The following is an 18,837-nucleotide window of genomic DNA, read 5'->3' as shown; positions in this document are numbered from 1 at the left end:
AAATTAAATAAATATACATTTACAAGGCGTCAATCTTTTAATTTTTAAACTGGTTTTTAATGACCAAAAAACACGTGCCAAGTGCTAAAAAATTTAAAGCTAAATTAACAAGAGAGAACGCTATAGTCGAGTTCCCCGACTATCAGATACCGAAAAGTGCGAAAGAGAAATTTTAAAATTCTTTTATCATATCGATAGAAATAAGCAAACAGAAAATTTTAAAAGTTTCCTAAAGTCTGAGCGTGACAGTTTTGGGCGGTGTCTATGGCGTCTATGTCTATCGAATGCTGGCCTAGTTTGAATGTTTCAGCTTTCATAGCTGCTGAGATTTCTGAGTTAATATGGTCGGACAGACAGACGGGCGAATATGGCCAGTGATAGCGAACAAGACCCGTTACATACTTTTCAACGAATCTAGTATAGCCTTGTACTATTTGGGTAACGGGTATAAAAGGCAATATGATTACCAAGGGAATTCCATTACCTGTTAAGGGCTGCAGAATACATTTTTCTTAAATAACCCTGTGGGCCTATGATGTTTGTCGATTCTCAGTGTAGACCAAACAGAATATGTATGTTCATATCCCTGAGAATATGATAAGTAAGTGAAACACACAGCCCAGACACCAAAGGTCCTTTTGATGAATGCGTGTGTGCCTCCGAGTGTTGGTCCTAAGTGCCACCTCCCTGCTACACTTCTCCTCCCCCAATACACTCCGCACATTGTTAGTTTGGCGGCGACGACTTCGACGACTCTAGCGCTGAACTACGACCTCAAGTCACGACCCTATGCATATATATATATATGTATATATATGCGTATTAAGGATGCTCTAGATGCTCTACACAGGCAGCCACACACAGATACAGCTCTAACTGTCGTTTGGTCTGTGCTTATATGTATGTAAATAAGCGGGAAGTATACAACATTGAGTATCTGTGTGCTCCATCGACGACAAAAGCCGCCAACCAAAAATAACTCATACGCAAACCCATGCTCAAGAACTCTGTATGTGGGTCTACCCTAATTATATATCTCTCGCGTCGCGCGATAGAACCGCATAACACAAAACAATAAGAAGAAGGGAAGCGTTAGCGTTAACTTAGCCATTCCCTTATGATCGAAAACATAGAAGACACAGTTCTATTTCATAGTTTTACATTGGTTTTAGTGGCAGCTGCATAATATAGTATTCCAATCCGAGCCGTTCCGACATTCACAACCTTCAATAGAAATACAACTTTTGAGATACTGATATCTAAACTAAGACCATAGAAACGTATTGACGCAGCTGTTGATACTGGTTAAGAATATAAACACTTTTTATGGCGGCATATATATGTCTTTTTCACTGCTTTGCAAACATCTAACTGAAATCAATATGCCCACCGCACAGGCATAATAACACACATAAACGTAAACATCGGAAAGATGAGATGAGAGTATCTGGAACTAATGAAGCGTGCGATGGAGAAAAAAATCGGCGTCACAGAAGATCTATCCACTTCGAGTCAGAATTAAAGCTCGTTTTACACACCCAACTCATCGGTCCGCTTTATAACATGCATCATTAAAAGTTCTTCATATATTTATTTATATAAACGGAGAACCACCGTTGTGCCATAAATGTTGTTTATTACTGCTGCTGTTGTTGTTTATTATTTACGCTTTTCTCCCATTCTTGTCCCTCAAAGCTTTCCCACCCACTTTCAGTACGGGGGGTTGTCCTATACAAGCTTGCAGCTTTATTACTTATACAATCTTTAAAATTAAATACAATTTTTTTTTCGTCCGGCGCTCGTTTCGTTAAAAGGGTTCCACTACAGTTGAATTCCACTGAAGTTTCCTTTAAAAAAGATTGAAAGGTCAACAAATCAATTTGCTTGTAAGCGCCTGGGATAAATGTATATTTTAATGCTTTATGCAAGTTTAAGGACACACTTTATTGAAGTTGTTGTTTATTCACTAAAGAGGTTAGTTAGTTAGTTAAGCAGGCCAGGCAACTTTTAAAAGATTATAAGATTGGCTTAAGAAATCAGGCTTAACAAGAAAAGCAAGCCCAATTCTACTCCATGATATACATTTAATTATGTACATCGATATTATGTACAGCAATAAAATTTTCTTATATGGTCAAAAGCGATGAGGAAGCTTTTTATCAAATATTCATTTGGCAACTATATGATACTCCCCGAATATCAAAAATCGGAGACGTGACCAAAGAATAATCAGCTTACCGCCAATGCAATCAATCTAACTACAATATAATAGTCTTTTACGAATGCTATCCACTCTTTTTATTTTCTTCCTCATTGAAAGAGTTCAGAATATGTGCGACAATGCAATTTTTTTTGGATTGACTTCTGAACATTGGGAAATTACTTGGGCTTATAATCGATATTTTAAATTTATCATTTGGAATTAATTTATCCGCCTCTATTGGCCGCATTCTAAACTGTTTTATTTCAGGTGGACCAATTGGTAAGGTGATGGGGTCTCCATTGGGTTGATGTGTATGGTTTGGGGTCCAATGCTTAGCCTTCGAGCAACATTTTCGCTTCCGAGTTGTCCTTCTCGCCTTTTCACATCCCGGACCGCAAGGTCCTCCTGGACCACCAGGACCTCCAGGTCCTCCGGGACCACCAGGGCCTCCAGGTCCATTTGGACCACCGGGTCCTCCAGGTCCTCCGGGACCCCAAGGCATGCCGGGTCCCCCTGGACCACCAGGTCCATCAGGACCACCAGGGCCACCTGGACCACCAGGGCCACCTGGACCACCAGGGCCACCTGGACCCATGGGACCCCCTGGACCATTTGGTCCACCTGGAGCCCCCGGCCTTCCGCATACGCCTAGCCCAGAAGAAGTTGAAGAACTTGCATGAATTGGCGAAGAAAAATGTGAACTCAGAGTTGACATTGATGTGCTTGGTATATCTTTTTTCGGGGAAGATGTTGTGATTGAAGATGTTAGACTTATTGAAGATGTAGTAAATGTTTTTGCTGATGGTAAAGTTGTACTTAGGCCTATCGAAGTCGGAATTGTTGATGTTCTAGAAAACGTATAAGTTGTGGTTGTTGTAGTTGGTGTTGTTGTAGTTTTTGGTGTTGTTGTAGTTGGTGTCGTTATAGTTGGTGTTGTTGTAGTTGGTGTCGTTGTAGTTGGCGTTGTTGTAGTTGTTGTTGTAGTTGGTGTTGTTGTAGTTGTCGTTGTTGTAGTTGGTGTTGTTGTAGTTGGTGTTGTTGTAGTTGTTGTTGTTGTAGTTGGTGTTGTCGTAGTTGGTGTCGTTGTAGTTGGCGTTGTTGTAGGTGTAGTTGGTGTCGTTGTGGTTGGTGTTGTTGTAGTTGGTGTTGTGGTAGTTGTTGTTGTTGTTGTAGTTGGTGTCGTTGTAGTTGGTGTTGTTGTAGTTGTTGTAGTTGGTGTCGTTGTGGTTGGTGTTGTTGTAGTAGTTGTTGTTGTTGTTGTAGTTGTTCTGGGCGACGTTGTTATCGGATAAGTTGTTTTTAGACTCTCTGCTAATTGATCTGAATTTCCCTCCGTTTGTGGTGACTCTGGTTTTTCCTCTGGTAATGGGTCACCGGGGCACTTGCTGCCTGGCTTACACCAACCACCTCCATGGCAATAAGCTCCTAAAGGGTGTGGACAACGCTGGCCTGGCTTGAACCAACACTTTTTTGGTGGGATGGGAACATTGCATCCCGGTATCCAAGGGGAACAATGTGACGTCGGACGGTTGTAACACCCTGGCCTCCAAGAGGGACAGGTCTCGGCCCTTCTGAGATCGCAAGGGTTTTCTTTGATCAAGTCACAGATATCCAAGAGGTTCTTTTGAATGTGTTCCATGGTCTTCAATTCAGGTTCTTTGTCGGCAGCAATAATCCGCCGTTTTGCCTCCGCCAATTGGGAAACCGAAACAGGATGTACACTTTTGTTATGAGCGTGAACAGCCAATTCGTGAAATATACGGTATTTAAGTCTTCGTTCAACATCCCCAAGAAGTCCCATGACTGTGAAAAGAAGAGCCCACGCTACGAGCCCTTGATGAGCAGCGTTGAAAGAAATCAGTATCTTCGTAAAACTACGACAAGATGTCACATACCATAGAAAAGCACAGCACATGCCATAGTGGTCGCATTTATTAGTCGTACTGGAGTTTAAAAAGTATTGGGCTTATTTTATTATATTTTTAATTTATTTTAATATGTTGAATTTTGCGGTCGGACTTGCACTAATGCGCTCGGACTCGGTGTTTGCATGTCTGAGTATATAGTTTACTCTCTCTCTATCTCCACATGTAAAATACATTCAATATAGAATACATTTAATATACAAACACCATCCATCATTAGGAAAAGCTTTCAGTGACCAACATGTGTGCATCGGTGCCGTTTTGAGGCTCCATTGGAATAATCCAACACCAATCGTATTATTTACACTGGCATTTTGAGGCTTTTTGAGTTGAATCCCACTCCTACAGATTTCCGGGTAGATTATTTAATTACGCCTAACGACAACAAAACAGGCGAATCAATCATTTCCGGGCAATCGGATGACAATGCTTAGAACCTACAGGACGCGGCCACAAACCAGATTTTAATACATTCATACATAAGTGAAAGTTTACAATGTCATGTTGATGAATGAAAATATTACCGCACCAATGCGTCACGCAGGTAATCAACCGTCAAATTTGCGAGGGCTGAGCCGGAAGGAATAAATAGAGCATGGCCTGAACTTTATGCTTTAAATTGCTCCAAGGTGGAGGTTATTATATTTATGTGGGTGGAATGCCTTATCAAATAAAGTAAACAATGCAAAGAAAGCCCAACTAGGGGAGGGAGTACGGGAAATTCGATATGTAAGCCTACGAAATGTTTATTTTGGCAAATCAATTCGTTGACTCTTCCATTTTTATAACGGCTGGCAAAGCAAAAAATTCAGCCCTTAGGTATGCCCAGGTTGTCATTTCCGATTTCTCCTTGTAACTTTGGACGGCAGTCCATGTAGTGACGATGGGCACCCAAAGTGCAGAGCCTTTGTGGAATTTGATGCTTTTGGAAACTGGATACTACCATTTTTTATAGTTTCTTGCTTTTACTGTGTATCATCGTTTTCGTAGTTGTACCACAACTTTCTGGACAGTCAGGCTAAGAAATCTAGATTTCCCGAGGGTACAGTTTCTATGCTGCCGTAGGTACTTGGTTATCAGTAAATCATTGTTTAAGAAACAGAGAATGCTATAGTCGAGATCCCCGACTATCTGATACCTTCTAATACTCTAGTGGGATCACGGGAGAATTTGAACCGTTTGTTGGCGTAGAGATAGAAATACTATAATCGTCTCGGCTGTTAAAACTCGTTAGAAATATATATAAATTGTAAATATCTATTTTACTGCGTTGCCAACATCTGGCATATTAATAAACTCTCTGCAACAGTGCCAAAAATGCAGACCCCAAAAGTGTTGGGTAATTTTCCAAAATTGATAAATGTCTTCGTGATAAACAGGCGTATTACTTTTCTTATTACTACATTCAGCCGTTTGCAAACTTTGCTCAACAAATTTTAAATGATAAATTAAATTCTTTTGTCTCTCCCTTCTCTTGCAGGAAGGCACTGTAAATGGCAAGCAATAGAAACACAATTATGCCAAATTCGAAAAAGGCTGTGTCAAAGTTCGTTAACATCAACAATCAATGTTGTAATAACGACAAATGCTGCTGCAACAACGGCATCCGCAGGCCCCACAAAATGTAATTGGGCCAGGGCGTGGAACTGAAAAGGGCCCACTCAGCTTGGCAGTGGGCAACGGTCAACGGCAACAGCAATACCACTGAACCGCAACAATCGACAGCAAGAGCAATCACAACAGCAGCAGCATCAGGACACCAAACAAAATACGCAACATAAATGAAGTTAACAACCTGTCAAATTGCTAAATTATTTCCGCTGTTGACAGCCTTCTTCTTCCTCAATTCTCCCAGCGCAGCCTCATTATCCTTCGGTTTGAGTCCCACCTTCGCCTCCGCCTCCAGCTCCTTGTCCTTGTCCCCGTCCTCGTCCTCCCACTTCCACTCAGAAAGACCCCTCCGCTCGGATGTACTCGTCCTGCGAGCGGCCAAGCCAGTCAGAGCCTTTGCAACAAACGCAGATGCGGCTACGCGGCCCGTGCCAGCGACAGCGGCAGCAACAACACTTGGCAGCAAGTCAATTTGGCCGACAGCTATACAAACAAAAAGTCCGCGTAATGCGCGTGAAGCTGGACGTCACAAACGTCAAATGCAACAGCCCGCAATCCAGCAGCAACCACTGCAGCAGCAGCAACAGCGCATTAATCCCCCGCAGCAAAAGCGACAGCAGCAGCAAGTGCAACATAAGACTCAACGAGTGGGCGTTTTGATACCTGCTTCGCTGCACGTTGATTTGACGCATGTACAACAGGGCTTTCAGAATTTCCTCGACTTTTTCCAACTGCATTTATTTAATGTCACCGTCGATTTTCTACGTGATGTGGGTGAGTACACACAAGCCGAAAAACAAACCCATCAGGACCAGGCCAAGCATCCTTGTTTGCCTTGTTTGTTGCCCCAGCCCTGAAAATCCTTGCCGACATGCATTTAGACATCGTGTTTTATCGATGATTTGTGTGCGCCCGATGCTCAAGTTTCCCTCTGTTTTCCGCTCGAAGATTTCCACATGAGTCGTAGGCTGAAGGTGGCACTTTATGAAGATGAATTGGCCGTCTGTTTGCTGGGGCTAAATGTTTGCTGGCAGGAAACATAGTGCCAACGGATGGGGCGGTTCAAATCAAGCGCATTAATTGAAGTTAAAGTTATCTGACTCTCCAGCCTAATCTTCAGATTGAAGTCTCTGCTGGCGGGATGCCTTAGCATTAGCAGTCTTTTTTAGAAGACGAGGGGCTCCGACCTCTGAGAACTCAATTTGCATGCATTACGCCTTGATTTCTTTTCGCTCTTACTCTGCCTTTTCCGCCCACATAAATAACCCTCATTTCGCAAGCAAATTTAAACTAATTCAAGCACGTCCTGCCTTTGACTTTTCTTTAGTTTGAACGAAGGTCCCCATCCAGCTTCCCGACATTTCCCAGCAGAAGTTATAACTTTAATTATGCGTCCTTTTTCCCTACTCTAAGTTTTTCTGGTCGGTCACTCGCATCAGAGGGATGTTTTCCCTGCTGCTGACAGCTTACAATTTCCGGTCCAGAGCTATTCATTTTTTAAGACCATGTTAAGACTTGTGTTAGTTTCGAAACCATAAAGAAGCAGCTAGGATTAGCAGATGTCTCTGCTGGGATATAAATTGCAGAATAAGTGGACAACATGGCGAACGGCAAATGCAGAAGGATGTCTGTCCATTTGCTTGCGTTGCACAACAGCAACATGTGAAGTAACCAATCAATCCACACCTTTTGTGAGCTCTTTATATAATATACATACATATGTAGTGGGTTACGCAACTATTTTCCTGGGAAAACTCCCCTTTTCATTTCGTCCGGAGGTAAAGAGCAGTATATGGATCGCTGCGGCCGCTTTTGTGCCGTTGCCAACGATGGTCAGCAAATAAACTCGCAGACATTTCTTCGGGCATAAATTGCAACTGGGGCAGAAGGGAGCCGCATGCAACTAGAATCCATTTCAATATTTTGCAAAACATAAAAACCTGCAGCGCAGCAAGACAGTCAGGTTAAATTGCGGCAAATGGAATTTATTTGTACGGAATGGAATCGTTACGTCAGTTTGGTTTGCAAATTGAATTTCGTTGTCGGGCACTTAAATAAATTTAGACGGCTGTGGGAGCAACCAAGTTTAACCTGTTATTTATGACACCTTCGAGGCACCCCCCAAATTAAATATATCAATCTTGATCTGCTCGCCCTCTGAACAACAGCGAAATTGCTGAAGTCGACAAAAACTTTGGCGCCAAATAAGTGAGCGACAAAGTTGGCCATGTGTCGACGCTCGTGTTTACTCTGAAAATAACTGAAAAGGAATAAAAACTTATATAATTGGGCCAATAGCCGGACGCAGCAAACTTTTCAATGGAAGTGCCGTCGAGGGTCTGGATTCACTTTCAGCTTAAAGCGATCCTTGTCCAAACGCATTTAAATGGGTGTAGTTGCTATTAAAAAGGTATAAGATATTCCTTTTCTATTAATCTATTAAATTTCTATAAAATGATGTAACAGGTAGAAAAAAGCGTTTTCGACCATATAAAGTAATCAGGATCAATGTAAAAGTCGATTTGTCCTTTTGTCCGTCCTTATGATTTCCCAATTTCTATCTACATATATGCCAAAAAAATTTGGAATTTCTCGTTAGCACTTCCACTAGCGAGTAACGAGTATCTGATACTCGGGGAACTCGTTCTCTCTGGTATAACATTGTATCAGAAGTTTGCAACGAAGTACAGCAGTAAAGCGACCCTTATTTAATTATTCTTGGACTGGAGGTGGTGCTTAGCTGGATTCGGATCGAACCCCTATATTATATTCATAGACCTCTTTATCCGCCACAGGATCGAAAAAAGAAAACAGTTGCGTTAGTAGAAACTCCCGAAGTTTGTTCCCAGTGCAGAATCTCAGGTTCAAAGGCATGTAAATCACTGGCGTTCATAACCCTGTCCACTTTCTGGATACTTGGCAAGCAGACCATGCTGAGAATCCACAGAAGACCACTTGAAGAGCTCGGCAAACAGCAGGATGCGATGTTGTTTTAGCTATTTTGTAGACGCTTTTTAACAAGAAAGCCAAATGTCTTCGACGAGTTGAAGTTTAAATAGCCTTGCATTAATTATATACACATATAGAAGGAATTGCGGTATACCGGCTTATAACACTCATAGAATACAACGAATTTAATATATCAACTGCTGGTTGGTGTATTAGTCCGATTTCGATCAAATTAAAAACAGCATTTTATTGTCAATAAACTGGTGTACATATACCGAACTAGACCTCTTAATAAGCAAAAAGAGCAATGGTACTTTCTCTTTTCCACATTTTCCATGGCATCTGCATGTCTGTCCGACCACAAAGCAAATAACATGCCGGTATTGATACTTAAGGCTTAAATAAATATATTTGTTTAAAATATTCCAGTTCTTATTTTTCCATAAGTGTTGTTTCTTCTCACTCGTTTTATTTTAAATGGATCTGATACTGGCATCACTGGCTAGCGGCGAGAAGCTATTACTGCTGCCGTTGCAAACAGATTTTGCTTGGATGCCAGCATCAGCAGTAACTACACTTCTTAAGCACATACTCATATACACTGGCAGAAAAGCTAAATAATTCACAACCTTTTTATACGCCACATAAAATGTTTCTCTTTCTTTTTCTGTCCGATGATGAAAACAACGATGTCGACGACGGCGCCCAGACTTAAGCGGCTTCATTAAATTACTCGAGCTGCCCAAGTACACGAGCGTTATAAAGACTTTAAATGCGGGCATTATGGTAGACAGCCACGTGGACGTGGACCAAAATTCCAATATGGACATTGGCACGCCCAGCCAGCCACGTCAGCAACATCGACTGCATTCAAAGCAGGAGCAGGAGCCACATCGTCATCATCATCAGGACTCCAAAGCAAAACAGTTTCCAGCGGGCGAGGAGGAATCCCATTCATCCGGCGAGACCGGGGAAAATCATTGGAACGACGCCCGCAGCTTCTCGGGTCACTGTCATCAGCTGGCTGAGCAACTGGCCCTCGATTTCAATAAGACCGTCTTCCTGTGGCCCTGCCCGCGAATGAAAGTGAGTACGTCCTTAGTTTAAGATTGCTGACTCACAAAGGAATATCTTTGATGGAACCATGAAAGGGGAACTATGTACGGCGAAAGCTTCAATGGACGCACTTTAAATGGGAGAAATAATCGAAAATGGATAGCTTAAGCTCCATTCTTAGCTTTGCTTTAAAGGGTCACTAGGGTATGGGTATCTGTTCTTAGTACAACGGAAATTATATTTTTAATATGCTTTCTTATTTTGAAAAACAAATACTAAAGTACCGTATTACAGTACCTAAGAATTAAAATCTGAAAGGTTAATCGTACATATTTCTTTAATGTGTGATGTACATAGACCACTGTGCCTTTCGTCACTAAGTTGCCGTCGGCCACACTAATATGAATGCAACCCTGCCAGCAAAATTTGGAGTGTTAATTAAGGAGAAATTTAGGCAAAATAACTACGATCCTGGCCCGAAAGAGCCACAGGCATTTTGCAGTAGCAATTTACAATTTGCAAAACAATCTCCAAACAGAAAAAGGAGACAGCTCCTCCTCGCACCGCAAACATGCACCAAGTCAAGTCCGTGCTGGGTGCTCGGGGATGCAGCAAACAGGAAATGGAATACCGAGCCAAAGGCTAAGGGAAGGTGCTTTTCGGAGGTGGTTAGGTGCGGCGGTGTGGCGGGAACTATCCAAAATATGCTGCGAAATTGCCTGATGAAAGTCGACGCTGGCATGAAATTACTTTTTAGTGGCAAGTGTTGCCCTTGGCTCACCCTCCGCCCAACTCCAGCACACCTTCACCTGCCGGCTTAGATGCACAACAAGTGCCCTGAAGAATATCCGGCCTAATCGGCTGGGAGCCCCCGCATTCTTCTACTTGGCCAACTGTCACACAAATCGTGCAACGTAAAGTTCTGCCCGTTACTTTTGCATATTTTTATGAGCCCGCCAGCGTGCCGGACGATTTTTTTGTTGACAATTGATTGACAAGTGCTGAGCGAAGTGCTTCCGAAAGTTTGGTAACTTGTTGAGATTGTCAGCAAAGTTATTAATGAAAATCTGTGTGCCCCAAAAGCCCTGACAAACTGAGCCAAAATGATGGACAAATGGAAGGGCGGGGTTCCTCTCTGTCACAGGGCAGTGGCCGAATAGCAGTATACTGGACTGAGAAATAGCATCTGCGAAGTGTTATGCAAATAATTAGTGTTAATGACGTGGCTCAGTATTCATAGTCCAAACTTTTGGTGGCCAAGATCCTGGGTTCTGCTGACAGGCATAAAAACCACTTAACGAATGTTGCTGCCTAATTAAGCCTCCTCGGCCTTTTTCGTCCTGTACTTACGGGGGATCCATCACCGGACAATCATAAACACATTCAATTAAAGCATAATTTTCATACAAAACTAATTTATTTGGTTATTCGAATTTTTTGCATTTGACTTCCATGAATTTTGGGAAGATTAACTGCTTTCAGTCACAAGTTTGCAATGTATATACACATATTCATTATCACTATCAGTCGATATAGCCTTGCCCACTTATAAAATGTATTTCCATATTTTTAAACATAGTGTTTTAACCTGATGTACAATAGTCTTTTGGCAATTAATAATTTCGTTTTTTTTGGGTCAAAATACGACTACATTATACAGCTGTCCTAGGTACAGAACGTGAAGTAGTTGATTCATTGTGTTTGATTCTTAGTCGGTAAACACCATCTCGTTACTATATACTTACGTCAAATGCTAACATCTTTTCCAGCCTTTTTTCAACATAACGATTTGTTAACATTTATATTCCTTTTACTCGTCCGAGTTCTAGATTACTCGTGTTCTAGATTCGTTAAAAAGTAAATAATATAAAGTATGTATATATATTCTTAATTAGGATAATACGCCGATTTGTATTTATTGGTCTGACCATTCATCTACGAAAGTTTAGATTTTGAATTCGCCACTAACGTCTAAAAACCACCTAAACTGTCACTCCCATTTTTCAGAAATTATATTGACCTCAAATTTTGGTCAGTCCAAATCCCATTGGTCACCATTCAAGGGAGTTCAACAAACCCCTTTTTGAAACATTTTAAAAGAGTTCACCTACATTGTTTGTTTTCTCCTTCTTCCTTTCCCTTTAGTAATCAAAGGTTGGTCTATCGTAATTACATATGAAAATATATTGAAAGCAATCCCAATAGTTTCTTTCTCTGTGCAATAAGGGATAGCGCCAACGCGATAGGGGACCAGCCCCATACTCAGCATCCAACAGGAACAAGAAAATAGCGACAAAGTTTCAAAACGTGCAATTAAGTGTGCAATATTTATGCGCAGCAACTGCAACAAAATAATGCCACCAACGTTGCCGCCGGTGGAGTCGCCCTTAAATAAGTGACACAATTGTCGCACAATGAGTTGCCATTGATGCGCTTTGGGTATCCATTAAAGTTAAATGGCGATTTAAAATTCAAAAGCGTTTGTATTATTATATTCGATTTGGTTTTTTCTGGAGAAATGGTTTGTAATAGCTTAAAAATATTTAAAATCTTTATTTTATTCATTCTTTAGGATCTATGTAACACTGTGGAGAAACTTTAGTTCTAACACTTTTGGAAAAACCAGCTAAAAAAGCTTTTCCAAATGCTATCAGGATCTTTAAGTACAAGAGAGTTGATATTAAGCACACAGATTCCAGAGTCATAGTCGCAGGGAAAGTTTGTTTGCCAATGAGAAGCCGCCCAAAACTGCCACGCCCACACTTTTGAAACACGTTTTGATATTTGTTCACTTTATTATTTTTCTTGTGCATTTCTATCGGTTATCTTTGCACTATGGTAGAATCTCTACTTTGACACTGCGCATCATTGTTATAGCTTACCAATTCTCCAAACCCGCATACATTGCAAGAAAACAAGTTAATGAAGATTAATGCTGCATTTCAATTGAATGCGGTTCTTGGCGGGTGAAATCCCAGAGAGACAACTCTAATCGTTAAAAGAAGCCCTTCTCGGCATCGATGCATTGCCAATCTTGGACGACTTTACCATTTATCTCAGTCAGTCGACCCAGTCCGTCAGTCAGACACTCATTCATGCAGTGAGTCACTCCACTCATTCAGACCGTCAGCTGTTTATCAAGGCCGAAGTGTGGATTCCAGTACTCCGAATGCCATTCACCCAAACCCTATCCTTCTGCTGTCCCACAAAGCATTTGCCTTTCACTCAATCAGCTTGACAATTGACAACAATAGCAAAGCCAGCTGAAAGCTGCATCACTGATAACGATGACATCCGTTCTGACTACCACTGGGATTGAGAACGATGAGTGGGTGTCTATGATTGTGAAAAAACAAATAAATATGAGAATATCCAATTGAGGCAGATTGGTTAATAAAAATATAGTAAGCAGTAGAAGTCATTTCAAAAAATACTAAAAAGCGGTTTTATTTGTAAGTTATATTCCAATTTAAAGTGTAGGGAATATATCAATTATCCCCATATTTCCCATCCTGTTGTTACACTTTTCTTATCCTCCACATGTGGCGAATTACAAGGGGACGTGGCACATCAGCCGGAGCATTGACCTTATCATGGCAACATCATAATAAAAAAGCCAATTCTGCTCGTCCGCCATCTAGCGAGCTTATGAAGCTGCTGTTGATGATGATGCAGGCAAACAAAGCTCAATTTTCGTTATAATTTACAGCGAAATATTACGTATACGTCGTAATGGAAAAGCGAAGCTTTTAGAAAACTGCAATGAGTTGGCAAGTTGCAGGAGGGAGAGTTTTTCGGGACATGCTGACAGATGTTCTGCAAGCTTTGCTGAACATGAAAACATAAAAACAAAGAAAAAGGATACAGGACGGAGCAAATTATTGTGCTTGTAACTGTTAACTCACGACGGAGTTTCCGTTCGCAGGACTGTGAGATGGAAAGCGCCACCGTGGAAAGCAGCTTAACATTTTATTAGCTGACTATAGGAGAGTGTGAGCCATACTGTTCCGATTTTCAAGATTTTCTGTTTTCAATAAATTACTTTACTTTGAAATCTATGATTCGCTCCATGCAAACTATGAGAAATCAAATTCCAAAATTTCCCAAGCGAAAGCCGGATTTATCCAAGTGCCAACACACAATTTTAGCACTTCCCTCGATATAGTTTTTGCCTAAAAACATAAATCAAACATCAACATTCCCCGACTGGCGAATCGAAAGGAGCAGGGATAACGAAATTTCTTGTGTGGCATATTCTATCAAAATATGTATTAGTCCACTCGGTTATATTATATTATCAGTCAAATGCAGAATCAATTAAAGTTACAAAAAAATTAAAACTACTCTATGCTGAAGGATCGATCGTTACTAGTTTTTTATCTCGTACAGTTAAGTTTTCTGTTTGATAACAGATAAAAGAAAACTAATTCCTCGTAGTCTGTTTAAGTGTACCCCAATATTGTGATCATTTTTAAGTAATGTTAGTTTACAAGAAAAAGTTATGATGGGGTTCATATCATTTCTGAATACCTTTTCAACAACATACATACGTAACTCTAGTCTTTTCACATGTGGCAGAAACGCAATTCACAGTGGTGGTATATACCATAGACCAAACACAATATTTGGAGTTTTTCTTTGAAACTTGTTTTCTGTACAATTGATTCGAAGAACTGTAGTTTGTTTATTTATTCCCATGGAACTTCTTAAATTTATATAAAAAGGAGCAACAAATGTCTTTACGTATTTCCAATTTGTCCGCAGTAAAATAATAAAATTCAGTAAAAAAAATATATAAAAATACGTATCAAGACCAAGAGAAGTTAGAGAAAATGTTATTTATTATTATTATTATTTTTTTTAAATATAGATTTAATTTATGCCGTATTTTTTGAATAAATTCATTTCGTATATATATATATATATATATATATATATATATATATATTCATTTAGTATATATATCTTGCTTGTTATAAAGCTTACATTCTGCAATATATTAATATTAAAAATTATAAAAATGATTAATTCTGCTGCAGGACCTTACAAAAATAACCTATTTTTAGCACCATTTCTTACGGGGGTCGCACTTTTAATACCCGTTACTCGTAGACTGGAAGGGTGTACTGGATTCCTTGGACTGCATGTAACATTTAGAAGGAAGCTCATCCGATCATATAGTCAAATACTTGCGATATATTTTCTTGATCAGAATAGCTAGAGGAGTACTTTTAAATACTACTTTTAAATTGATTAGTTATTAATTATAGTAATTCACGTCCATTTTGTTATTGCTTTAGTAACAATGGTTTCATCTCTGCGTTGCCACTTACTCACATTCTTTATCACATTCTGATTCTGATTTTTTTTAATTTCCTTTATCCTTTATCCTTTATCCTTAAATCGCTGCTGATTTCATTAAGCCACAGCTTTTGGCAGCTGTCTAAATTAAACCGTGGACTATCTTTCGTAAGGGAGGTCGCAGTTAGTGGGTAAGAATTATATAGGGGGAAATCGGGCAAACCTGAAGGTGACCTTTCAGACAATCTGGTAACAGCCCTTCGTTAGGCTAAGTGGCAGGGACATAAAACGTTTTTGCGTCGCTTTCCACATTAATTGCTTTCATCGTCCGTCCTTTAGGGATGCAGCAATTTGCATAAAAATAATAATAAATTCAATGATGCTTATTTTGCAAGAAACCCTCTCGTTTTCTTCACACGTTTTCTCCGACATTTTCAGCCTTTATTGTGCCGGAAGAGCCGCCCATAAAAAGGCTGGCGGCCCAAAGAGGTTGCCACTTAGGCACCGCTCAATTATTCATAAAGTTGGCCCAACAAAGCACTGCACACACGTGCCCCAAAAGCCGAAAAGCGAGGGCTTAATGGTCAGGAAGCTCCAGGGGGCAGAGGACCATCAGAAATTAAATCGTTTTACAAGCAGTCAAATCACTTTATATGACTCCATCAGGTAGAGCAATACCCTCCAGAATCTGCCACCCATCCGTCTTTGCTGTCATCAGCAGCCGCAATAATTTAATTTTTGAAAGCCAGAGTTCCACTTAATAAGAAAATACAACAAAAACTCAAAATCCAATCGATTTCCTCGACTTTCAGATACCCGTTACTCGGGTAGGGCAGTAAAATAAATATTAAAATTATTTTCAAATATCTAAAGAAGTAAGTGAGAACACACACCGTGTGAAACTGGAATCTGCATACGTCATCTGAACTTTCTAGCCTTTTTAGTTTTTAGTTAAGGACAAACAGGCGTGCAGACGGACAAAATTATAAATTATATAGGTGTAGTGCCTTCTGCTTGGAAAATGAATTAAACGGATTGGACAACAACTTATTGTTGAGCTACTTGTCCTGGTCCTGGCCATACAACAAAGCCTGAGCTTGAAACTATAATTTTTTGTGAGCAAGGCTGTAAATATGGAGAATATAGTTGACGGCATTAAAAGGCAATTTCCTTCTTCAAGGGAAATAAAGTATACAAAAATATCACGAGACAAAAAATCCATCAGGCATCCGCAATTCAAATCGCATTCAATTTGTCCCAAGACAGCTGAAGGGATCAAAACTGGCAAACTGCAGAAATTTGGCGTGTGCTTAGGCGAGGCTTAAACAATTTGGCAATGGCATCACGTTCGCGTGTGATTTGCATCTGTCTGCGTGCCAGTGCAAGTGTGTGTGTCTGCCAAGATGGCAGCCACTTTGAACAGTCTGTCAGGGATACCGTCGCTACTTTGGTTGTGTAACTCTATAGCACCTTCATGCTTGTTGCCCCTTCGCCACCCGATGGGGCAACCACTCTGTGCTGAAAGAGAGCTTTCCCATGTAGGCCAAAACTTCATCGTTGGTCTTCTCCTTCTGCGTCTTAATGGGTTTGATGCACCCGCATGTCCTGCCCATTTATCCTCGGTTAAATGACAGCAAATTAAGTGCCCGTCTCCAAAGTTTGGCCTTTCTTTTATTGTATATTGACAATAATGACGGCTACAAAAAGATGTAATTTCCCCCATTAATTTTTATCTCGGATGGCCAGCTGTCGGCTACTTCTTATTGAAAATGAATAAACATCCGAAGCTTGCCAGCTGTCGCTGAAAAACAGCCAAAAAACCTTTCTGTACAAATTTGTATTGAGGAAGTTTCTCCTTTTCACTTACAGCGAGAAGTATTTATGAAATTTGGCTGAGGAGCATGGAAAACTTTACTACTTTACTTTCCTATAAGACGGTTCTTATGTCCTCTTATCGTTGCTATCGCATTATCAACCCTTAAACAGGGCCACTTTAAATAAGCCCACATAAATAATCACAAAGGAGCGCCACGCACAAGTAGAGGTCACCACAAAAGTCCAATTGATATGCACACGCCCCTAACTAAATTATTTACATGTGAATACGTTGCAACGTAGTGTTAGGTAGCGAATTTTAAAGCAGCAAGATATGTGCATTGAAAAATATAAAATACGACAACAAAAGACGGCGCTTGAGTTGAATGGGCATAAGCCAAGCATCGGCGAGGTGGAGGTGCCACCCCTTCTTCTTGCTCCAAAATCTGCAAAAGAGGCTGGCAAATGTCAAATATTTGCTGAGCTGTGATTAATGTTGATTCTTTTTTTGGCTCTTGGCTCTTGGCTCCCTTGCATAACATTTCGGCTGAGGGCTAACAGCAATTCACCTGTGAGTAAATGCCGTGAACAAAATAAATCAAGGAAACGGAAAGGGAAAAGCTCAACAAAAAAAAAACAATTTTCCGCCTCCTTGACAAAAGTAATATATAAAGTAGGTGTATTTCCCTCTGCTTGGAAAATGAATTTAATTGATTGGACAACAATTTGTTGTTTAACAATTTGCCCATGCCATAAAACAAAGCCTGAGCATTGAAACTATAATGAAGTCCTACTTCTCCCCAGTTCCCTTTAATTTCTCAACTACACTGAGCTGCCAGGGGCTTAGGGTGGAAAGTTGCGAGGGAGTAGCACCAGGGTCATACCAACGGGGGACATACAAAAGGGTGTACTTCCAGACAATGCTCCGTGTGCGATGGCTGGTCACGTTGTGTCAATAAAGGTCCGAAATGCAATTCGAAGCCAAATTGTTGCAATTGTTTAAGCACTTCGGTGCATTGCCCATCCCCCCAAGAGCCCCTTCGACCGTCAACTACCCATGGACCCGAATGAGAAAGTTTTTGAACTTTGGCACTGCTTATTGTTGGCCAAGAGAGCAGGTTGGCCAAAACTAACACTTGTAAACAATGCCATTTAAGGGCAAGCACTTTTCTGCTCATTTAGGCACTATTCAATTATCCTACACCCCAGCGATCTCCTTACCCGGAGGATAACATAACATATTACATTTTCTTTTGTACTTTATAATTAAGATACCACTTGGTCTCATTTATCTTTATCACAGGGAATAATCCCATTTAAAATAATTAATATCAATATTGGTATGAACACTATTATTATCAAGAACACTTACCAAGTACTCAATTTTAAACATGAAAAATATTTCCATTTTACGTATAAACAATATAATCCTCTATTAACGAATGCAGTCAATGCTCTCCATAACGGAAGTAATCTTTGGCAAACTAAAGTTGACTTTCACTGGAGGACTATGAATAAGTAAATCATTTCAAATAATTTTTTAGGAGAAGCTTTAGATTACTCAATCAACTCTGTGGACGGAAGTCCAAATAGTGACGATAATACCGAGGGTGTGATGCGCACTTGTACTCATTAGTCATTAGTTCCTGAGAAATTCAAGTGAAAGTTAGGAAAAAGCAATTTAGAAATGTAGTCTGCTTGCCCAGCTAGAATACGCGACTAACACCTTCATTATACTATTCTCATAGTCCCTTCAAAGATTATTTAAAAGGCAAGATTTTAACTTTCTGTTAAAAAAGAACGCATTCCAATTGTTTGAAAGTCTGTCTAATTTTTTAACCAGCTCAAGCTAAACAATCTTTGTTCTTCGATTTTTTGGAGGGGAAAAGACTGAAATGATGATGATTTCTCACGCCCACATTTCTATACGTGTATAGAAAGTAAAACTGGTAATCAAGTGCGAATAAAGGTGCATTG

General features: G+C 40.3%; 1 protein-coding gene across 1 annotated transcript in view; it reads left to right on the top strand.

The window, feature by feature from the left end:
* Positions 1-5,909: 5,909 nt before the first annotated feature.
* Positions 5,910-18,837, top strand: part of LOC6613836 — a 36,163-nt gene continuing 23,235 nt past the window's right edge. Inside the window, exons 1-2 of the mRNA XM_032721784.1 lie at positions 5,910-6,513; positions 9,398-9,774. Of these exons, the coding sequence (XP_032577675.1) occupies positions 5,910-6,513; positions 9,398-9,774 (981 nt within the window). The remainder of the gene's footprint in view (positions 6,514-9,397; positions 9,775-18,837) is intronic.

This window comes from Drosophila sechellia, chromosome 3R (assembly GCF_004382195.2).
Source record: "Drosophila sechellia strain sech25 chromosome 3R, ASM438219v1, whole genome shotgun sequence".
Classification (NCBI taxonomy): Eukaryota; Metazoa; Arthropoda; class Insecta; order Diptera; family Drosophilidae; genus Drosophila; species Drosophila sechellia.
The sequence above is the reverse complement of the archived record's forward strand: the minus strand, read 5'-3'. Positions and strand labels throughout refer to the sequence as shown.